At 47.6% G+C, this 15,610-nt stretch overlaps 3 protein-coding genes across 4 annotated transcripts; 2 read left to right on the top strand and 1 right to left on the bottom strand.

The window, feature by feature from the left end:
- Nucleotides 1-280: 280 nt before the first annotated feature.
- LOC137839513 (kynurenine--oxoglutarate transaminase 3-like) lies at nt 281-4,193 on the bottom strand. The gene is made up of 11 exons (XM_049717487.2): nt 3,017-4,193; nt 2,711-2,852; nt 2,321-2,557; nt 2,119-2,241; nt 1,947-2,052; nt 1,630-1,706; nt 1,453-1,542; nt 1,206-1,392; nt 1,031-1,110; nt 536-622; nt 281-437 (listed from the first exon to the last, which is right to left on the bottom strand). The coding sequence occupies exons 1-11, from the start codon at nt 3,112-3,114 to the stop codon at nt 369-371; spliced, it is 1,296 nt and encodes a 431-aa protein (XP_049573444.1). The 5' UTR covers nt 3,115-4,193; the 3' UTR covers nt 281-368.
- A 194-nt stretch (nt 4,194-4,387) lies between these two features.
- Nucleotides 4,388-9,464, top strand: lrrc8c (leucine rich repeat containing 8 VRAC subunit C). Its single transcript, XM_049717464.1, has 3 exons — nt 4,388-4,536; nt 5,328-5,470; nt 6,041-9,464. The coding sequence occupies exons 2-3, from the start codon at nt 5,333-5,335 to the stop codon at nt 8,267-8,269; spliced, it is 2,367 nt and encodes a 788-aa protein (XP_049573421.1). The 5' UTR covers nt 4,388-4,536; nt 5,328-5,332; the 3' UTR covers nt 8,270-9,464.
- Nucleotides 9,465-9,603: 139 nt separating this feature from the next.
- Nucleotides 9,604-15,186, top strand: lrrc8db (leucine rich repeat containing 8 VRAC subunit Db). 2 transcript variants are annotated; one of them, XM_049717462.2, is made up of 2 exons: nt 9,604-9,965; nt 11,113-15,186. In XM_049717462.2, the coding sequence occupies exon 2, from the start codon at nt 11,115-11,117 to the stop codon at nt 13,620-13,622; it is 2,508 nt and encodes an 835-aa protein (XP_049573419.1). In that variant the 5' UTR covers nt 9,604-9,965; nt 11,113-11,114; the 3' UTR covers nt 13,623-15,186. The 2 variants fall into 2 exon arrangements, with proteins under 2 accessions (XP_049573419.1, XP_049573417.1); XM_049717460.2 differs by having other exon boundaries at nt 9,604-10,146.
- Nucleotides 15,187-15,610: the final 424 nt, after the last annotated feature.

Genomic DNA, 15,610 nt, shown 5'->3' with positions numbered 1-15,610 from the left:
AGTATTACAACGTAATACCGTGGGACTGTCGATTTTTTTTAGGAGTGAGAAAAACGACTTACCTCTTTTCTATCGACGGGTAACGATTGCGAATCTCTCCGTTCTGTTTTTATGCGATCGTGTGAAGGCACCACCACAGTACCACGTGAGCGGCAGAAGTCGAGTTTGTCGCGATATTTGCTTTTTAAATTAAAAAATAAAAATAATTTAATGCATAAAAATGATTCAAGTCATTCTAGTGTACTAATGCATTGCAATACATTTAGAGCTGCTTCTAGTATACGAATAACTATAGTTTATTTCCTGAAGTTATTTAAAAAAAGAAAACAGCTTTGAGAGAGTTTACTGATCATTGATATTGATCGTATTTAGGCACTGCTTCTGGTTGACTTCCACTTTTTCAGGATGTGCTCAGCCGCATCCAGAGTATCATCACGCTGTTGGGAATGAATAAATAAAGAAAATAATAGTTTACAAATTGTAATATGTATACGTATGGTTCCAAATATGTTGTTTGTTGTTGTCTATCATTTACCTTGAAGAAGCAAAATCGAATATACTTGTCAAAGGCCGAAGTGGAATCCTCACGAGCAAACGCTGTCACGGGAATGCCCAACAGTTTCTACAGAAAATGGGGGTTGGTTCAGAAGTTGGTTCGTTAGTTTGCTAGTTGTTGGCTTTGTTGTTTGTGGTTACTTTTTTTTTTGATTAGTTGCCCATTTGTTGGCTTGCCTGTTTGTTTACTTGGTGGTCGGTTGGTTCGTCAGTCATTTTGTAATTTTGGTATTTAGTTGGCTTGTCAAATGGTAGGTGAGTTGACTGTATACTATTGTCAGATGGTTACTTAGTTGGCTAGTTATTTTAATTACTTAGTTCGATAAAAAGAGCCTGCCATCCGCTCTTCTTCCTGAGGTAAGTCATGTTGATACATGGTGACGTATCAGCCCGAGGTGATAGAGAATGTAACACTCGTGACACCACACGGGACAGCTAAGTTGTTGTCTCAGCGGATCACGTCAGCTCACTTCACCTTTTCTTGAATCATCCATTTTGCAAACTTGTAGTCGTAGGATTCATCCTTGCCATCGTTGCCATGTGGCAGGTCTTTAGCTAGAAAGATGAAGTGCGTCTTGATCAGCTGCACATCGAGCAACCGAAGATTGCGACCTGCGCTTGGTCTTCATATCGGTCTGGCGAGAACTCACAGAACGCTGACACGTCTGCCATTATGAAGAAACCTCCCTCGGGAATGACCGGCGACAACCCGGCCGTCTGTAGCATGGCTGCCATGCGGTCCCGCTTCCCCTGCAGCTCGTTGGCCATGGCCTTGAAGAAGCACTCGGGCTGTCCCATCAGCTCATAATAGCGCAGTAGCGGTTCCGCCAGTGCCTCCTGCGGGGAAACGTGATGTCACAGTGCCATTTATGTCCGGTTACCGTTTGAGACGCTTGCCTGCAATGGGGTGGGGCAGCTGACCAACACGTGCTGTATGACGGTCTCGAGATGCTTGATCAGGTGTTCTGGTCCGATGGACCAACCGAGCTAGGTTGGGCGACAGTTACAGGAGAGCACGAGGTTTCGGATTTGATGACTTTGAGCTGTGCGGGATTAGAGGTGGCAATATCTCACCCTCCATCCGGTGATGCTGAAGGTCTTCCCAGCGCTGCCGATGGTGATGGTTCGATCCCACATCCCTGGAAAAGTGGCTGCAAAGATGCCAACATTTTCTGTCAATTAGCTTTTGCTCGTTAGTAGTAGCTACCATCACACCATTCTTTCATGTTTTTTTTTTCAATTTCAATATGTTAGCAATTTATTTGGAATAATCCATATAATTAAGATTAAGCAATAACTTAATAAAATACATGCACATTTGTAAATGTTTTGAATTTGTAAACATCTTTTAACGTTACTACTTCAAAAAAGCAGATTCCAACCTCACGTACCAATTTTATGGTGCTGCTGCCCACGATAGACCTCATCGCTGAAGCACAGAGTGTCGTGCTTGATGCACAAGTCGGCGATCATCTGCAGCTCATCTTTGGTGAAGACCTGCAGGAAGAAGAAAATCACCTTGTCAGAGGCAGCACCCCGATTTGTTTTTTTTGTCTAACGTGCCTTTCCGATGGGGTTGTGGGGGGTGTTGATGAGGATGGCCTTGGTCTTGGAGTTGAATTTACTGGCCAGCTCCTCTGGGTCCAGGAACCAGTCAGCGCTGGAGGTGGTTTTCTGCCCAGATTTCTGCCACATGAAGAAATGTGCGTATGAATCCATTTTTACTGTTACTTTAACATTTTGGGAAGTGTCTGATTGCTCTTACAGGTCGAAGAGGTATGAGCACAGGTTTGCCCCCAGCCATGCGGATCATGGGCACATAACTGTTAAAGAAGGGTTCTATGATGATGACCTCATCGCCCTCCTCCACCAGAGCCTGCATGGCGCTGAACAAGGAACCGGAGCCGCCCACCGTTACCAGGATTTCCTTGAGCGGGTCGACGGGGCGTCCGGACACCTTTCCGTAAATCAGAGAGAGTGCCTTCACCAACGATGGGTGCCCCTGAGACGTCAAACAGATGAGACAAGCTAACAGGGACAGCTTTGGATTCTTAGTCTGGCCTTAGACATTAGGAAAAGTGTCGCTGGTGGTTTTATTTTTTCAAGCCCATATCCTGACTTGAAACTCTAGGCTAAAATTCTACTCAAGACTCACAGCCCCCCTGGTGTACTGGTTCATCCAGTTGACGGAGGCGGTCTTCACCAGTGCCTGCGTGATTAGCGATGGCACCTCCGTGTCCGGGAATCCTTGGCCCAGGTCGACCACTCCAGAGTCCATCTGCAACCACGTTTGTGACCTGGGAAAGATCAGAATGCGTATTCTTCAACGATAAGTCACAAGTCGACAGAACATCCGAAGCTCACTTTCCCAGTGGTAGAACCCGTATTCCAATTTCCTCTTTAAAACCTTCACCATGAGTCCATGACCATAGCTTGAGGTTGTCATCATCACCGCACTCACCAGAGGCTCTTCTTCAGTCCTTGGATTCTCCGGGATACTCCGTGTCCGGACGCCAATGATGTGTACAGGCGAGAAAAACTCATTCCGAGAGTTGTCATGCTAAAAGCAACTTGACAGAATTATACTGGTGGACTTAGACCTTGGTGAGCTCGCGTTCAAGTGAAATCGACTGCACACACCCACCCCATCCGGATATTTGTTTGGAAGTAATGAGATGCATCATTTGCAAATTACACATGCTACAACAAGGCAGGCAGATCCAAGTGTCCTGGAAAAGATGCAGTATAATGAATAGCATGCGTTTGACATGATACGTATGTTAGCATTAAGCTAACAGACCAAATTATTCATTATTCATCCAATCATTTCGGGAGCTGCAGCCTGTTCGAGCTGACTTTGGTGGAATGGCACACGACACCTCACTTTGGACTGGTCACCAGTCGGATGCACCGAGAGACGACCAGTGGCGCTGAAGCAGGATTCCTGCACCTTAATCAGGTGAATGTACCACTACACCAGGGGTGTCAGACTCATTTTTTTCACGGGCCGCATTGTAGTCATAGCGTCTTTTGGAGGTCCATCATGACTGTCAACCCAAATAAATGTATGAGCACCTCATTATATACAGTAAACGCTACAAAACAAACTGACAAATAACTCGTTTTCAAATCAGACAAATAAAAACTGGTCAAATATTTAAAACAATATTATTAAAAGTGAAGACAATTTGCAATTCTAGTAATGACACACGAATTTGATGCATAATTTGTCTTCGCGGGTCACATAAAATGATGTGGTGGGCCGTATCTGGCCCCCGAGCCTTGAGTTTCACACACATGTGCACGACACTATTAGTGACGTGTTTCAAGATGGAATGTCTGAAGGGCCACTGCTATGCTACTGTATGCTAATGTGGTAACTCAGAGCAAAAAAAAAAAAAAAAAACCTATAAAAAAATTGCAAACCATATTACACATTAAATAAGCGCTGCAACAGATGGATTAGTTGAAAGATAGGAAATATACGTCAATTAATCTATATTTATTGGAAATTGCATGGGTTAATTCTAATTTAACAGACCGCAATTAGATCCATTAAATAATGAAAAACAATTCATACAAGCATATAAATGACGCATCAACATTAGGGTGATAACCACCGAGATGCAAGTTCACGTTTGAAGAAATACATTCCTCATAGTGGCCAGAGGAAACCTCCACAGTCTCCACTTGCTCGGCCAGGCTCGATTCGGTTCGTCTCGCCTCATGTTTCTCGCGCGGCAGTCCACGCCCCGATCCACGTCCAGCCCGCCTCCGTTCACGGCGCGCACCCACGCCCGACCGGCGCGTGCTCGGCTCGGCTCTGCCCTGCACTACGCCGCCGAACCTCAATAAGACGGCCAGGAAAAAGCATTACGGGACCGGACACTGCGGAGCACGACGATGACGAGGAGAGCCGACCTGGTTGCCGTTTGAGAGAAAAAAGACGACCCTCAAAAGAAAGGTGACCCAACCCCCAAGGTAACGTTACTTTCTTTTTTTTTTTTAAATATATATAATTCGCTGCAGCATCCTCGTTGATAGCGCTCGTTCAATTCAGCCGTTTCCATTCCACGAGTCTGCATGAGTATTTTCATTCTGCACTGCGGTGAGACTGTGTAGTAGGTTTATTTATTTATTTATTTATTTATTTATCTCTCTATTTGAAGGGGGGGCGGGGGGGGGGGGGTGATACCGCCCCCAAGGACACACTCATTCACATCCACATGTGTACTTCGTCGTAAGAAGTCTGGGTGTGTTCCAAACATGTCTTTTTTTGGATTCATCTGGGATCGGCGACAAATTTCCTGTCAGGAAAGGGATGAGGTGGAGGATGTGTGGCTGGGCTGGCTGACTCATCGGGCAGGAATGGGAATTTTCCTTTAGACAAAGTGGACTTTATTGGCCTCATCACTCTTGTGACCGTCATAACAAGCTAAAATTGGCATAATAGTGTTGCTTGAGTTAGTTGGAAATTCATTGGTTACGGCCCCACTTTATCACCAGAGGGGCCGTTTCTGAACCAAAATAGCCGGCCTGCCTGTCTTCATGCATTTTTCTTGAGTCTTCAAGTCCACCAAATTTCATCTGAAGTTCAACTCGCTGTCTTTTCCAACAATAGCATGTTGGTTTGTTGTTGACGGCACTCCAGGGAGTAGTATCCCACCCTTCTTCGAAGAATCAATAGAAGCATCCTGTGCGAGGCATTCCATCAGTAATCTGACCTCCTGCCAGCGCTCCACTTTTCCAACGACTGTCCTCTCTCGTTGCAGGCATCATGATACCCGTGATGGAATTCCGCCAGTTCTCGGAGCAGCAGCCCGCCTTCCGAGTTCTGAAGCCGTGGTGGGACGTGTTCACGGACTACCTCTCCGTCATTATGCTTATGATCGGTGTGTTTGGATGCACGCTTCAGGTTGGTCTCCTTCGTCCGTGGTTCTCGGCCGCGCTAATTTGCCGCCGACTTTTTTTTGTACAACCTGAACGCGGCAGCAAAGGAGCCATTCAGCAGCGGAAAATTTCCCCCGCCCAGTCTCCTCTCATAAACACGAGGCTGTAAATTGTAAATGCTTGACCTTTTTTTCTGTGTGCCTTTTCTTGTTATTTTAACAGAAACTTGGCAGCGATCAACGTAACAGTACGCCGCGTTTTTACACACTCAGAAAGATAGAGTGTGCAAAGCGGCCTAGCTTTTCTGTGTGTATTGGTCCTTTTCACATGGAAAAGTAGACATGACATGAATCTGGCTTTGAAGGACCTTTCAAAGCCATAAAATGTGGGGATCAACCCAGTAGAAAAAATTGTGGGTTGAAAAGGAGCTTTCACAGCCAATTTTGATATGGGACCTTGGAGGGAAAAAAAACAACAACAAAAAAAAACGAATGGCGGTTTTGTTTCTATCTCCAAAATAGCCCAATTTCCGCCTCAGGCTGGAAAGAAAAGAAATCTAGACGTTCAACACGATTGTCTTTGCGTTCTTTTGTAGGTCATGCAAGACAAGATCATTTGTCTCCCACACAGAACGTCGTCCCACGACAACACGAGCGAAGTGGCCACCAAGCCTCTGCAGCTCCGCTACAACGTCTCGAGTGGGCCCAGAGAAATGAGCGGCCTCAAGACAGACCTGGACCTCCAGCAGTACAGCTTCATCAACCAGATGTGCTACGAGAAGGCCCTGCACTGGTACGCCAAGTACTTCCCTTACTTGGTTCTCATCCACACGCTGGTCTTTATGGTGTGCAGCAACTTCTGGTTCAAGTTCCCAGGCTCCAGCTCCAAAATTGAGCACTTTATCTCCATGTTGGGCAAGTGCTTTGACTCCCCGTGGACCACGCGGGCTCTGTCCGAGGTTTCCGGAGAAAACCCAGAAGAGACAGACCGCAAGAAGAGTGGCGTGATGGTGTCCCCCGAAGGCGTGGAATTGGAGAAGACTCAGTCGCTGCGCTCCATCCCGGAAAAAATTGTGGCGGACAAACCGTCGGCGAGCGCTCTGGATAAAAAGGAGGGCGAGCAGGCGAAGGCGCTTTTTGAAAAGGTGAAGAAGTTCCGCTTGCACGTGGAGGAGGGCGACATCCTCTACATCATGTACGTGCGGCAGACGGTTTTCAAGGTGTTCAAGTTCCTGGTGATTATCATCTACAACAGTTGCCTGGTGGACCAGGTGCGCAACTGCGTCCCCTGCGAGGTGGAGATCCAGGATATGACGGGCTACAAGGACTTTGAGTGCAACCACACCATGGCGCACCTCTTCTCCAAGCTCTCCTACTGCTACCTGTGCCTGGTGGCACTCTACGGCCTGACCAGCCTATACACGTCCTACTGGCTCTTCTACCGCTCCCTGAAGGAGTACTCCTTCGAGTATGTGCGCCAGGAAACGGGCATCAGCGACATCCCCGACGTGAAGAACGACTTTGCCTTCATGCTGCACATGATCGACCAGTACGACCCGCTCTACTCCAAGAGGTTTGCCGTCTTCCTGTCGGAGGTGAGCGAGAACAAGCTGAAGCAGCTCAACCTCAACCACGAGTGGACAGTGGAGAAGCTGCGGCAGCGGCTGCAGGTCAACGCCAACAACCGGCTGGAACTGCAGCTCTTCATGCTGCCCGGCCTGCCCGACACCGTTTTTGAGCTGAGCGAGCTGCAGTCGCTCAAGCTGGAGATCATCAACAACGTGAGCATCCCCGCCTCCGTCTCCAAGCTGGAGAACCTGCAGGAGCTCTCGCTGTATCAGTGCTCCATCAAGCTGCACACGGCGGCCACATCCTTCCTCAAGGAGAACCTCAAGGTGCTCCGCGTCAAGTTCGACGACAGCAGGGAGTTCCCCAGCTGGCTATACGGCCTCCGGACCCTGGAGGAGCTCCACCTAACCGGCTCGCTGTGCCCGGACGCCTCCAGAAACATGATCCTGGAGTCTCTGCGGGAGATGAAGTGCCTCAAGACGCTCTCGCTGAAGAGTAATCTGACCAAGATACCGCAGTCCATCGTGGACGTGTCCAGTCACCTGCAACGGCTCTATCTGCACAACGACGGCACCAAGCTGGTGATGCTGGGCAACCTGAAGAAGATGACCAACCTGAGCGAGCTGGAGATGGTACGCTGCGACCTGGAGCGCATCCCGCACGCTATCTTCAGCCTGAGCGGCCTGCAGGAGCTGGACCTGAAGGAGAACAACCTGCGCTCCATCGAGGAGATCTTAAGCTTCCAGCACCTGCGCAAGCTCACCTGTCTGAAGCTCTGGTACAACGGGATCATGTACATCCCCGAGCACATCAAGAAGCTGGGCAGTCTGGAGCGCCTCTACTTCAGCCACAACAAGATCGAGATCCTGCCCTCGCACCTCTTCCTGTGCAACAAGCTTCGCTACCTGGACCTGTGCCACAACGACATCCGCTTCATCCCGCCGGAAATCGGCGTTCTGCAGAGCCTGCAGTACTTCTCGGTATCCTGCAACAAGATCGAGAACCTGCCCGATGAGCTTTTCTTCTGCAAAAAGCTCAAGACGCTGAAACTGGGCAAGAACTCTCTGTCTGTCCTCTCGCCAAAGATCTCCTACCTGGCCCAGCTGGTCCACCTGGAGCTGAAGGGGAACCACTTTGAGCTCCTGCCGCAGGAGTTGGGATGCTGCTGGGCACTCAAGCGCAGCGGCCTGGTGGTGGAGGACGCCCTGTTTGAGACTCTGCCGTCGGACATCAGGGACCAGATGAAAGCGGAGTGAAGACGCCTTACTCTTACCGCCGTGCCTGCTGGTTGCCTCCTCCCGTCTTTTGTAGGATCTCACGAGGGCGCATCGAATGTGCACTATTTTTTTACTACGTCTGTTTTCCTGTACCCATTTTCGTAATTCAGCCCCCATGGCCAGTTTCACTTAGCAACGTGGAATTTGGTAGCTAGTACATCTATTTTGGTCAGAGCCACAAAAAAAGACTCAAGATCTGTAAAGATACAGAAAGTCTGCCGTTTTGATTTGAAGCAACTAGTTTAGGGACATTTAAATAATTTGCCTTCAAAAACCAAACTCATCTCAAATATTTGGCTTGATGGATTGCTGACAAGCAAAGCAATTTGTGTCTGTCCGCCTCAGGTTAGAAAATGGCGGCAAAGATGGATGACTCCCCATAAAACACTAAACGTCAAATTCACATCCTCTGACTGACTAACATTTCTATTTTGTGTCCGATGCAATTCAGTCAGAAGAGAAAAATACCAAAGATGAAATAATACGTAATGCAGTACCTCATCTTCTTGTTAAGCTACTTTTGACATATTGCTGCAATCCCCTGGAGCTTCGAATCTAGGGCTCCTTGATTTTTACCGCAACTAATTAAAGGCACTGACCTTATTCAATCCTCATTTACATCGATGGTCACTGGTCACAGCATTAGGTACACTTGCATGATGTAAGGTGACCCAAAATAAGACCTGCATTCAAAATTATGAGACAAAAATCTTCACTTTGGTCAGCAAGCTGTCGTTGTCACTGGCGTATAATAAAGTTTGTTACCTTGTGTAGCTAAAGGAACATGTATAGCCATGTTAGCAGAGGTAGCAAATCCAGATAAGGAAAGTAATGACCCTGCCACAGTTTGGCAACTTTCTGAACCTGGATTTGACACCTCTGCATGTAAGTAACTATCAAAAATCCAAACAGTATTATTATGTCATAACATAAATTATACTATATATTTTTTAATTTTCTTCATGTTTGCTTCTGTAACTATGGAGATTTTATTGTACGGGTCCTTGCTAAGATTGTGCAAGTATACTTAAAGTGACTAGAAAGCATTTATGGGTAGATATTTATTTTGTACACATACGTATACTGACAACAAGGGGACATAGCATATTTTACATCCAACCATGCCTTAATTAAAGCCTTATTTACAAGGTTAAATAAAACTTTGGGAACTTTTTTCTTGATTGCTATCAATTCATACCTGACTTTGCAGCCCTCCATTTTCTATAGCACTTGTTCCATTATTACTGTTTTGTGTTTATGCTCTTACTTGTCCTACCACATTTCTCATGTTTTCTTTTGACGTGCCTTTATTTACAAGATGCTCTGATTTAGGTTTTTTGTAACAGATTTTTTAAAATTTTGTTGTTTGTAGCGTTATATTCCGCTTTGCACTTGTTGGATGGCCCCTGAATGTAATCTGCCGATCTGGTGCCAGCTGCCGTTGCTTGACACTCCCTTGGGTGCGGCGGGCTTTGGGCGTCACGCGATACGCGGCTTCCACCTGCCGTCCGCAAGCGGAAAGCAGCACAAGAACATCAGCGCGTAGGCACGCCATCGCGGTCTTCACTTTCCACACAACTGAGAGTTCACCTCCCAGCCGCCTACCCCCCACCCGCGCCCGGCGGCGGAACAAACCGGACCAGACCATCCGCGGCGAGGCGAAGCAGGACAGCCGGTAGGCGGAAAAGGGGGTGGGGGTAGGGGGGCAGCAGCCGCCCTAAGCCGCTTAGAAGCGGCCCGAGCAGCGCCTTGACCAGGAAGAATGGACGCCTTCGACACGGTGGTTGACCGGCGACCAGCTTCGGTTCTGTCGTAGCAGGAGGACAATAACGCGCGTCGAGCAGACCTCTGTGAAGGTTCGTGTTACTATTTTCTGTCAAATGCAAAATAGTCGCGTGGCGCCTTTGAAGCAGCGAGTTGATTGATTTTGCGTCTTTTATTTGTTCTAAATACATTGGAGCGAGTACACTGTTTTTCAACCCGGCTAATGCGGAAGAGAGCGTGCGGCGTTTAGGGAGGACTCGGACATGGGGAAACTTCTTGCTCATTGTCTCCTGAACACGCTGTCACCCAGGAAAATGTGAACATACAAGTAATTTGTTATATTAGAGACTTATTATACACTCAAAAAACACTTGTTATTGTAGTGCTAGCTATTGAGCTTGCTAGATAGATAGCTTAGTAATATATTAGAACCCATAAAGTACAATAAAAAATAAAGAGCAACTTTGACAAGAAATTAAATTTAGGCCAAATCTAATCTTAAATGAAAAATAAATCCTCAAATTAGGATTTTACATGTTGGTATGATCTTGGTAATGTATGTAGTCTAATTATGATGCAGTAATTATGTAGTTATTAGTAGTCAGGCCAATAACTAGTATGTGGAGCTGATATTTATTTTCAGTGAAAGGGGGAATATTGACATAAAATAGATATATTCCAAACACTGTTTTTTAAGACGCGCTGGTATACATGGCGTATTACCGAATAATAAGTGAAACAAACCAGTACAGCAGATGAGTTCAGATGTCATTTCTGATGAACGTCAATGCCTCCATTTTGTAAAATCTTGTTTGTAAGGCTCCGATGACAGCGCCTTTTTGGAAAAGCACATCTGGTACAGTATGACAGCTTTATTTACAGACAACAGGCACAGGCTTGTTAGCGTTAGCATGTCTGTGCAGGAGGTGAAGGAGTGTTCAAAGGACAAGATGAGATATTCCTCTATTTGTCCCACACAGGGAAATACCAATATACTACAGTGGCAGATGTCTGAGCCACTAACTCACCATCATCATTTTTGTTTTTCGGTTCGGTAGGAATGTTCACCCTCACCGAAGTCGCCTCCCTGAACGACATCCAGCCGACTTACCGCATCCTGAAACCATGGTGGGACGTCTTTATGGATTACCTGGGCATCATCATGCTCATGCTGGCCATCTTCGCCGGGACCATGCAGCTGACGCGCGACCAGGTGGTCTGTCTGCCTGACTTGGACTCGGACCCCGACAAGGTGGCGCCCCTGCCGACCGAGGCGCCCGACAGGTTGCAGGGTAAGGAGAGCGCCGCGGTGGAGCAAGGGGCGCCCCTGACGCCAGCCCCTGATCAAGCACCGACGCAGCAGCCGCCCCCCGCCGGGATCCGAACCAAGCTGGACTTCCAGCAGTACGTCTTTGTCAATCAGATGTGCTACCACGTGGCCCTTCCGTGGTACTCCAAATACTTTCCTTACCTGGCGCTAATCCACACACTCATCCTGATGGTGAGCAGCAACTTCTGGTTCAAGTATCCTCGCACCAGCTCCAAGATCGAGCACTTTGTGTCCATCCTGGGCAAGTGTTTCGAGTCTCCCTGGACTACCAAGGCGCTCTCAGAGACGGCGTGCGAGGACTCAGAGGAGAACAAGCAGCGTCTGGCGGGGGCCACTGCCCAGCACAAGCACTTCTCCACCAGCAGCGAGGAGGGCAGCCCCAACCAGTCGGCACCCATGCTGAGCAAGTCCGGCGTCACCTTCTCCACCGAGAAGCTGGTGAGCGAGGCGCCCTCCATGACCATCCTCGACAAGAAAGACGGCGAGCAAGCCAAGGCACTCTTCGAGAAGGTCCGCAAGTTCCGCGCCCACGTGGAGGACAGTGACATGATCTACCGCCTGTACGCCCTGCAGACGCTCATCAAGACCGTCAAGTTCATCGTCATCCTGTGCTACACCATGAACTTTGTGACCTCCATCGACTTCTACCACTTGTGTGAGCCGGAAGTCAAACACTTGACCGGATACGGGAAGTTCCACTGCACGCACAACATGGCATTCATGCTGAAGAAGCTGCTTGTGAGCTACATTGCGCTCATTTGCGTCTACGGCGTCATCTGCATCTACACGCTCTTCTGGCTCTTCCGCCGCCCCCTCAAGGAGTACTCCTTCGAGAAGGTCCGCGAGGAGAGCAGCTTCAGCGACATCCCCGACGTGAAGAACGACTTTGCCTTCCTGCTGCACATGGTGGACCAGTACGACCAGCTCTACTCCAAGCGCTTCGGCGTCTTCCTGTCAGAGGTCAGTGAGAACAAACTGAGGGAGATCAGCCTGAACCACGAGTGGACCTTTGAGAAGCTCCGGCAGCATGTGACCCGCAACGCTCAGGAGAAATTGGAATTGCACCTCTTCATGCTGTCAGGCGTGCCCGACGCCGTGTTTGATCTCACCGACTTGGAGATCCTCAAGCTGGAGCTCATACCCGAGGCCAAGATCACGGCCAAGATCTCGCAGATGATCAACATACAGGAGCTCCATTTTTACCACTGTCCGGCCAAAGTGGAGCAGACGGCATTCATCTTCCTGCGGGACCACCTGCGATGCCTTCACGTTAAGTTCACGGACGTGGCTGAGATCCCCAGCTGGCTGTACCTGCTGAAGAACTTGCAGGAACTCTACCTGGTGGGCAACCTGAACTCGGAGAACAACAAAATGATTGGACTCGAGTCTCTGCGAGACCTGCGGCACCTGAAGGTCTTGCATCTCAAGAGCAACCTCACCAAGATCCCCACCAACATCACGGATCTGTCGCCGCACCTGGTCAAGTTAGTGGTGCACAACGACGGCACCAAGCTCCTGGTGCTCAACAGCCTGAAGAAGATGACCAACCTGTCCGAGTTGGAGCTGCACAACTGTGAGCTAGAGCGAATCCCGCACGCCATCTTCAGCCTCAACAACCTTCAAGAACTGGACCTCAAGTCCAACCTCATCCGGACCATCGAGGAAATCATCAGCTTCCAGCATCTGAAGCGGCTGACGTGCCTCAAGCTCTGGCACAACAAGATCATCTCCATCCCGCTGTCCATCACCCATGTCAAAAACCTCGAGTCGCTCTACCTGTCGCACAACAAGCTGGAGTGTCTGCCCAGCGCCCTCTTCAACCTGCTCAAGCTACGGCACCTAGACGTGAGCCACAACTCCATCGCTGTCGTCCCCCCCGAGGTGGGCTTCCTGCAGAACCTCCAGCACTTTGCAATCACCGGCAACAAGTTGGAGGTAGTCCCCAAGCAGCTCTTCAAGTGCACCAAACTGCGGACGCTGTGCCTCGGCCACAATTGCATCACCGCCCTGCCGGAGCGGGTTGGGCAGCTGGGGCAGCTGAGCCACCTTGAGCTGAAGAGCAACTGCCTGGACCGTCTTCCGCCGCAGCTGGGTCAATGCCCGTTGCTGCGCCGAGGCTGCCTGCTGGTGGAGGACCACCTCTTTGACTCGCTGCCCGTGGAGGTCAAGGAGAGTCTCAACCAGGAAACTGCCGGCGCTTTCGCAAACGGGTGCAGGTGTCTGACGGACGGGCGATAGCACGTCCGGGCATCGTTTTTGTTTTTTTAGTTTTAATGCTGGGGCAGGGGGGCAAACAAAGTTGTGCCTACAGTTAAATACTGCAAATAGTATTATTTGCCGTAGTAGTATTCTTAAGACCCCTCTGCCCCCTGCCTGTGACCACATCAAAGCCTGTAGTGCATATTTCCTCAATTTCTTCTTCTTTTTTTTTTGATACAGCAGCTCACAGACCAAGCAGAACTGGTACCGCTTCTTCACCAGCTAAGGCTTTGTTGACAAGTGGCAACTCTTTACTGGCCCACAGAGGAGGATTCTGTTACATGGGCAGCAACCTCCGATTGGGTGGCACTAGTGCAAGCACCAATGGTGCTCCCCGGGTATTTGCGTTCTGGCTTTGTGGAAAACAAATAAGCAGACTCCAAATACACGTCAGTGAAGTCCAGTGCCCTCTGCTGGTTATCGTAGGTATCTGCCAGTGTGGTACAGAAAGGGCCATGAAGACAGTCACAAAAAAGTTGAAGCACTAGAAAAGCCAGGTTGGAAACCACTTGGATGAAAAATCTGTCATCATGTTGTTTGTCCTCATGTTTCTGCATGTAGCAACTTAGCATTAGCGTTACAACAAGGCACGGCAAGATCACCAAAGTCTGAAGACCTCAAGTTATTTAAGTTGAAATATGTCAAGTCGGTGTTCAACAGTCTTTTGGTTTTTCCAGCAGGAATTTTCTGGCAGGTGCTAAATGTCGCACCCTGTTTCGTTCACGACATTTGGGATGCTTTGGTAGTAGATAAAATGCAACTTGATTTCTCTTAATATTACTTTGTAGATGTAAGATTGCAACCTTATTACTCATTTGATCAAGATTAGCCTCCCAGAATTGTATTTTCCACCTATATTAATATTCAAAGTAATCCGATACAATTGAACTGTTCCTCCTGAAATTAATTACTTTTGTAGGCGAGTTTTAAAAAAAAAATATATTTTATTCATACTACGTATTTTTCCCCAATTGCAGTATTGTCACTGCTAATACTGAATTGCACTTTTTGTTGTCAATTTGACAAAGATTATTCTTGTCGTTAAATGAGCGGCTCCAAATATTTGAAACTTTGACTGCAGACCTCCAGCCCAAATTATCAACGTCCTGTATGTAATTTTTGTGAAGTTAACCAAAAGTCAGCATTGAACTTTTTGACTTGTTCAGGTGTACCAATTGTTGTGGCTTGTGTGTGTCTTTAGTTCTTTTGGCACACACGTCCACATTGAACTAATCTTCACTGTGTCAAGAGCAGGATACCAAAAAGACCAAAAGCAAGGGAACAAGAATAACAGTATAGTAAATGTTTTTGTTCAGAGGTGAAAAGGTTTATTTGTGCAAGCTTACACATTCCACTGCGTTCTGTGTGGTCAAACATTGACAAAAAGGACCAAATATCCATCAAAGTGATGATTACAAAACAGACCACATTTTGTGTTCTATTATTTTTTTATGTTTTACTTTGATAAACTGCTTGTACCAAGTGTGGCATTTAAATAAATTAGTTCAGCTTGTTAAAAAAAAAAACGCTGAAAACGAACAAATCTGTTGTATTTCGTATTATTTACTTTAGTAAATGTAATTCCAATGAGATGTTGAGTTAAAAAAAAGCACCTTAGTGCAAGTCAATTAATTTCCTGGGGAATGCTGCTGTCTAGTGGAAGACCGTGGTTACCACGATTTTTAAAAATGACAAACATTTGCTATTGTAAGCCAATATATTGTGTATATTATATTATACTGCAGTATTTTTTGGGATTCTTTTTACCCAGGAAGTAGTTAGTTTTTTGTTGAAGTAGTCAGCGGTTGAATGCAGAGTTGTCAAATTTCCGTCCAGGAAGTAGAAACCTTACCACGGTTTGGCTTTAGCCACAGGTACTTCTAATCAAAGAAGAAAGAAACCCCCGATAGATAGCTTGTTGAAAAAAGTCCTTGGCAAGACCCCAGTGAGCCTGCTTAACCCCCGCT

This window comes from Syngnathus scovelli, chromosome 10 (assembly GCF_024217435.2).
Source record: "Syngnathus scovelli strain Florida chromosome 10, RoL_Ssco_1.2, whole genome shotgun sequence".
In the NCBI taxonomy this organism is placed as follows: domain Eukaryota; kingdom Metazoa; phylum Chordata; class Actinopteri; order Syngnathiformes; family Syngnathidae; genus Syngnathus; species Syngnathus scovelli.
Note: the sequence above shows the minus strand (reverse complement) of the source record. Positions and strands in the feature narration are given on the sequence as shown.

Coding starts and splice junctions, on each gene's coding strand:
- LOC137839513 (XM_049717487.2), bottom strand. CDS start 3,114: ATGACAACTCTCGGAATGAGTTTTTCTCGCCTGTACACATCATTGGCG. Junction 2,853..3,016: donor GGACTGAAGAAGAGCCTCTG/GTGAGTGCGGTG, acceptor GATCTTTCCCAG/GTCACAAACGTGGTTGCAGA. Junction 1,707..1,946: donor GCAGCAGCACCATAAAATTG/GTACGTGAGGTT, acceptor GCATCTTTGCAG/CCACTTTTCCAGGGATGTGG.
- lrrc8c (XM_049717464.1), top strand. CDS start 5,333: ATGATACCCGTGATGGAATTCCGCCAGTTCTCGGAGCAGCAGCCCGCC. Junction 5,471..6,040: donor TGTTTGGATGCACGCTTCAG/GTTGGTCTCCTT, acceptor GTTCTTTTGTAG/GTCATGCAAGACAAGATCAT.
- lrrc8db (XM_049717462.2), top strand. CDS start 11,115: ATGTTCACCCTCACCGAAGTCGCCTCCCTGAACGACATCCAGCCGACT.